We start from the raw sequence: 6534 nt of genomic DNA, 5'->3' as shown, positions 1-6534 counted from the left end.
GTGTATTAGTTCATTATCATAACAGCAAAGGGATGATACATCTTAAGCCAGATCTGTGCTATAGGTAGGTAGGTAAATCCCTGACTGCTGTACAGATGAACAAACTTCAATTAGCAGCCCTGGCTCTAGGGGAGCCAGTTGAGGACGATGGAAATGAGTGGTCATTAGTGGGTCTCTTTTTCATAGAAGAGGGAGGCAACTTGCGCTGCTACATAATCTGAAACATACTGGAGGCTGGCTGAACAGTGACAGCAAAAAGGGCCAAAGATAAGTGCCCACCAAACAGTATGCATACTTTAATAAGGGAATGAGGCACATGCATGGTGTCATGGATGGGTCATTGGTTCTACAGTGTGGGAGTCGCTGCTCATCCAAATGCTGCTATGATGGGTAATAAGTGTTAAGGTTAAAGAAAAACCTTAGGAGCTGCTTAAATGACACTCCTGGTTGAGGAGATAATGACTAGCAGACAGCAGGAGAAAACAGATTAAAGAAGGAACCATCTTATAGCAGTATCATATATGTGGTCTCAGTAGCTATACTGTTAATCTTAAAAAGGCTTTTCTGGACTATCTCTTATCAGGATGATGGAATGTTTGTTACAAGAAAATAATGAAGATGCAACCTGCCTAGTAGTAATCTCACCCCAGATTTAAAGCAGGGCTTCTAGTGATATAGCACCAGCTTTTACTTAAGAGAATTCCCAAGTAATGGAGTCACATTTCCAAAAATATAATTCTGAGATTTAAATTCAGATTTATTTCACATTTGTTTTACAGTTTCTTCTCATAATATTCATCATGAAAATAATTTCAGTGGTTACAATACATAAATTCTTAACTGGTTGCTTGTAGTGCTTCTTATAAAATCACTCTGCATTGCTGTTATAAATCCAATGGCACAATTATGGAGTGTTTTGTTTAACAGTGAATAAAAATTGTCTCTTGAATATGGACAATAAAGAAAGCACAGGAATTGAATAAATGAAAATATGCAAGTGAAAAATCGGTGGTGTATTGGACATGTTTATAAGCATTATTTTTTCAGAATGTTCCTAATACTTACATTTCAGTTATTATCATTATGCAGATTATGGACTCAAAAGACCATTTACATATTTGTAATAACAACTTTGCAGTTGGGGAGCACTGTAATGAATGCACTATAGCAGCCACTACTATAAGCAAAAGAATCATCTAAGTCTCTATATCTTTACTTCAGTTTGTTTTCTGTCTTGCTATAAAGGACAAAATGGCATTCTATTAAATTATTCAAAGAGCCTTCTTAAGAAAGACTTCTTCACTGGTGGTGTGATCCTGATAGGTATCTTCTTGTGTATAGGTTTCATTGGCATTCTCTTTACAGGAAGTTGCTTCGTTGGGGTCTGCAGTCCCAGTGCCCATTCCACATGGTCAACACAGAAGTACTTTGTGTTATCCTGAGAAAGCTGAATTAACATATTTTCTGATAGATCCATGCATCGAGCATGGACCCAGTGTCCCTCACTTTTGGAACAATAAATCATAGCAGGCTTGTTCAGCTCTGTTGTATATAATGGCACCCATGTGTTGATATCAACATTACATGAAGCACAACATTTAATCCAGTAACCAGCTTCTGATTCATCATCCTCATCATCTTCATTGTAGGTATCATCAATATCAAAATCATTGAGCCCATTGCTAAAATAAAACTCTTCAGAATCTTCAAAGGTTGTGGAGTCTTCCTGATCTTCCGTAGATTCTTGACTACAGTTCTGCATGAGATCCTCATCTTCTTTGAACTTTATAATGTAGAAGTAGTATGGATCAGTAGTTGCATGCTTGTTATCTCCTGGGATTCCAATTAGCACTTCACCATCACCCATATTGCTACCAAACCATGTTTTGCTAAGTTTGATCTCTGTACTCCAGTCTGGGGTTTCTCTTGGCAAAATCTCTATTTTGTTGTCATCTACAATGACTGTATTGCACATCATCCTTTTTTGGTTTTCAGACTCATATCCACCAACAATAACAAATTCATCACTGCTAATCTGTGTCACAAGACCACTGGACACAGAGATACCACCAGGGATCACTGTGCAGCTGACTGCAGGACTGCCCAGTGGTAGGTCTACTTTTAATCTATACAAATTAGGAGAACGACTGTTACTTCCAAGTGTACAGCCACCTAAGAAATAAACAGTGTCTTTTCTCGCAATAGAAACATGGAATGAAATTCCATCTTGAAGCTCTGGAAGAATGTATGATTTGCAACAACCAAACTCAAGATCAATTAGGAATATCTGGGGAAAACAGTCCACTGCAGTGTTCCAGCTTTCCGTAATTCTTTGCCCTGGAGGCATGTAATGCCGTCCACCAAAAATAACAGCCATACATTTTCCTCTGCTATAAACCATACTAATACTGTGGCCATACCTTGCTTCAGGAATGTCACCTACAAGTTCTTTCTCAATACATGAAAGAGTTGTTTTCTTATTAACACCTTTAGACACTAGTTTTATAATATATAACTTGTCAGACAGATCACTGTTTGGAGTTTTCCCACCATGTAACAGGTATTGGTGTTTTTCAGAATCTGAATCTATAAGGCTACATATAGCAGGTGATCGAAGTGGAGGTAGATATCTGGAATCATTACAAAATGAAACAGGTCGTAGTTTCATCTCCTGTTGCTTGAAATGTAGGAGAAACACTCCAGTTGGACAAGACCTCTTTGGCCAGCCTTTCTGTCCAAATAAAAATATGTCACCATTAAAATTCAGTAATGAAAATCCAGGCTGAATCAGAGAAATGTTGACTGTTGAAATCGTATGCAGTGACATTTCTTCTGTTGGTCAACTTATAATACCTAAAGAAACAGAAATTGATTAAAGTAAAAAAGGATAGTACTCATAAGCTGGTCTGAAGACTATAAATCGGGAAAATAAATAAATATGTGATTAAAACTGGGACAAATGGCATTCAATTACTATCAAACTGTACATGCCTGACAAATATTTAATCACATTATAACTGCAACAATGGTATGTGAAGATGCTTAAACAGCAAATGCATTTTTATAGTTGAGATGAAAATAAAAAAGAAAATGAAAAAAGGTATTTAACTCTTTAGCTGTCTAGCCATCTGTCTAAACCAGGGGTCTTAAACTCCTAGCCCATCAGCCAGATATAGCCCATGAACACCTTAAATTTGACCCTAGAAACTTTAACCATAAATACTTGTAATCACTCCACAGAACATTTTTAATTATTTATGTTTAAAAAAATTACAAATAAATCTGGTTTGCAATTGGAACCACATAGACAAATGTTTGTTATAGAGTAGTGATTTCTCTTTCTCTCATTAGCTTGGCTACACATCCAATGCTTAAGTGAGAGAAATTTCCTGGAACTCAATATAGACCAATAATAACTCTACTTGGATTCTAAGTGCCTCAGCTATTGGTCTGTTTTTGAGTTCCAAGAAGCCATAGTCAGCACTGCAGCTAACAGATTCTTAGGTAAAATATAAATGCCGCCTGTCTCTACAGGAATGTTGCAATCAGGTAGCTGCTTGGCTGTGTTTTTCAAAGTTTTGTGCATATCAGTTTTCGCCCTCTGAGTTTTTTCTGTCACAGCTGAGTTGGTCATGTTAAGTATGGTTCCAGATTTTCAAGAAACTGTATTCAGCTTGATTTAGCTGACAAAGATAACCAATGGAGGTTGCTTTCTTGTGAGGACTTCCTATGTCTAAGTCACTTAGCAGCTGCTTTTTGTATCTGAGACAGGATAACAGATGTTTATTTTATCATTCTGTATATTTATTTTAAATGTCTCTGGCTTCCTTTTTACAAATACTTTTATTTTTATCTCTGTTGTTTGTTTTTTTTTTCTTCCAGTTAAGAGGTGTAGATCTGTGTCCGTGAGTATCGCATCTTGCACATTTTTTTAAAGAAATGCATTACATTTACTATGATATTTTGGATTTTGAGAACAGCTTGTGTATTAAGGAGTGCAATATTATAGTTTACTGACTTTACGCTCAACTCTTAACTTCAGAATTAGGGATGGGCAAAAATTATTTAGGGAAAAGGGCCCCAAGTTGAGGTAATTTTAAAAATATTGGCATGATTAATTTAGAAATTCGCAAAAAATGTTCAGTTTTCAGACAGACTGAACAAGATTTTGATATCAATTTATGGGTGTCCCAAAATAGGGACAGGTTAGAGGCATGTTTACAGAGGAGATGAAAATGCACTTGAGCAAGTATTATGCTAATCCTCCTGCTTCTCAGCCTACGTCTGTCCTTCATCTGTCTCTTGCTGTTTTACTCCATCCCACCAACCTAGAACATGCATTCATAACATTGACCTATGAGTTCAAATCAAATTACTAGATTTGTATTTGAACCTAGTGAATGCTTCTGGACTTCAGATCATGTGTTTAGCAAGTGTCCTTTCTAGTCATCTCATATTTTTCTGCTGTGGATAGACTTTTTTGTCAGTGGCCTTCAGCTGAATGCAATTAACCTTAAGCAGCCATTGAGTTTGAGACCCCTGATCTAAACTGTTATAACTCAACAGCTGGACACAGATCTCGTGTGTGAGGAAACGTCATAGCAGACCTATCATGAACATAATTTTTTGATATCATATTACATTCTTTCTTATATAATCACAAAAGTATCAACTACTTGCTTATATAATTAGTTTTAAGGCCTTGTTTTGTTACCACAAGTCAAAAGAATTATATACTATTAAAATGTTCCTTAGTCCAAAATCCAAGATGGCTGATGAAAATAAAATTGTTATTTTGAAAGATTATGGTTGACTGAATACAGTAGCTATCCTGAATCTCCAGGAAGGACATGAGCATCAAAAAGTCATTCAGAATATAGTAGCTTTTGATGCTGTTTATGTCTTTTTTTTTCAAAATATATTTTATTACAATTTTCACAATTTTTTAAAAACATATTAATGTAGTATAAAAATAATAAGTTGTAACCATAACTGGAACAATATCATAACAAGTAAAGTTGTACATATCTGGAAGTTATAGTAAAAAGCTACACCCTTACCATTAATAAACCACTATTGAATAACTAACAACTATATACATAATTGCAAGAGCAATAAATCTGTAGGGACAATGCTGTGAAACATCCAGTAATAACAGAGAAGTCAATTAATGGTTATTTTGTTTGTTATAACTGTAACGATATAACTTTCCTCTGAAAAATAAAAGGCTGTCACTTTTACAGTTACATGCTAGAGTCATTTTTAAGGTATATTTTGATGTTTTCATCTCCATTTCTATGTTGCTGTAGTAAGGCCATGTTATTTGGAAGTGCTATTAACAGCCATAATATAAGGAGGACATTATTTTTTTACCATCCTAACCTCATACTGTAAATGTGCATGGTTACCTAGTGTAGTATACTCGAATAACCATCATCTCCATCTATCACAGTATCACAGACACTTTATATACTCTAACACCTGAGATAGCAGCCTTGAGGATGTATTCTGATTTGGTCTATCTGAGTGTCACTAACTAATCAGTTGTCTACTGTATGCTGAGGAATGCCAAAACAATGAAGGAAAATTGCAATAACAAACATACACTGCAAACAGAAAAAAGTAAGCCTATACATTTAGTGTTATGTTCTATGGCTGAATTAAGTTAGCTAGGAGGGTCTATGAAATGTGTGTGGTTAACATCCCCTTACTATTAGGGAAACACAACAGAATTTTCATATTTAAGAGCTTTAGCAATTATGAAGGAAAATGTTGAGCACATTAACTACAACATTATTTGCCCATCTTTATTTTTATCCATGCTTCAAAATGCATGGACATGAATGGCTTAATTATATGAGAAAGAGGTAAATCCCACATAATCCTAGTTTGGATGATTATTAAAATGGTTTTATTTCTTACACATGTAGTACCTTTTGAAGCCAGTTCCTCGTCATATTACTCCATTTCATTAAAAGTTAGAACTGCTAAATACTACAATGAAAGACTGGCCATTGTCACATTTGATGAACTGGAGTTTTTGCATAGCAAACAGGTATTCATGAAGTCTACTAAGTGACAAATGTGCAAAATGTCAGACAAAACTGTTGAGATGGCAAAATAAAGACAAAGCAAGAAAGTGAAATGTACGACTGTATGGACGCTGTGGAAGGGAAGGACTTGGTAGAGTATGTGAAAAACAAGATAGCAGAGGTGACAAGATTCACAAAGGGGATTCGTGATTATTTCTTGAACAATATTTCCCCACTGGACAATAGTGTCAAAATATTCACTGTAAGCCACTTTCAGTGAACAACAAAGAAAACTTTTTGATGGGGCAAGCCCCGCTGCACCATCCATGTGGGGGGACGACACCCACTAACTTATTTTTATCAACTCCACAGTCACACAACAGAGAAGATAAGACAACAATTACTGCTCAGTGAAAGTGGCTTTTGGTGAAATCTCCATCATGATGTTGTTAATCAGACAGACAGCAGTCAAATTCTCCACATGTTCCCTGGAAAGGATACA

At 35.8% G+C, this 6534-nt stretch overlaps 1 protein-coding gene across 1 annotated transcript; it reads right to left on the bottom strand.

Annotated features, from left to right (window-relative positions):
* Nucleotides 1–780: 780 nt before the first annotated feature.
* On the bottom strand, nucleotides 781–2842 carry RAG2 (recombination activating 2). The gene has a single exon (XM_044085461.1). The coding sequence runs from the start codon at nucleotides 2825–2827 to the stop codon at nucleotides 1268–1270; it is 1560 nt and encodes a 519-aa protein (XP_043941396.1). The 5' UTR covers nucleotides 2828–2842; the 3' UTR covers nucleotides 781–1267.
* Between the last annotated feature and the right edge of the window lie 3692 nt (nucleotides 2843–6534).

The sequence above is a fragment of the Protopterus annectens genome, chromosome 1.part1 (assembly GCF_019279795.1).
Source record: "Protopterus annectens isolate FY-2018-M chromosome 1.part1, PAN1.0, whole genome shotgun sequence".
NCBI classification, from domain to species: Eukaryota; Metazoa; Chordata; order Ceratodontiformes; family Protopteridae; genus Protopterus; species Protopterus annectens.
This window is presented reverse-complemented; position numbering and strand designations above follow the sequence as displayed.

Bases quoted from the DNA above. Each gene is read 5' to 3' on its own strand.
- RAG2 (XM_044085461.1), bottom strand. From the start codon at position 2,827: ATGTCACTGCATACGATTTCAACAGTCAACATTTCTCTGATTCAGCCT.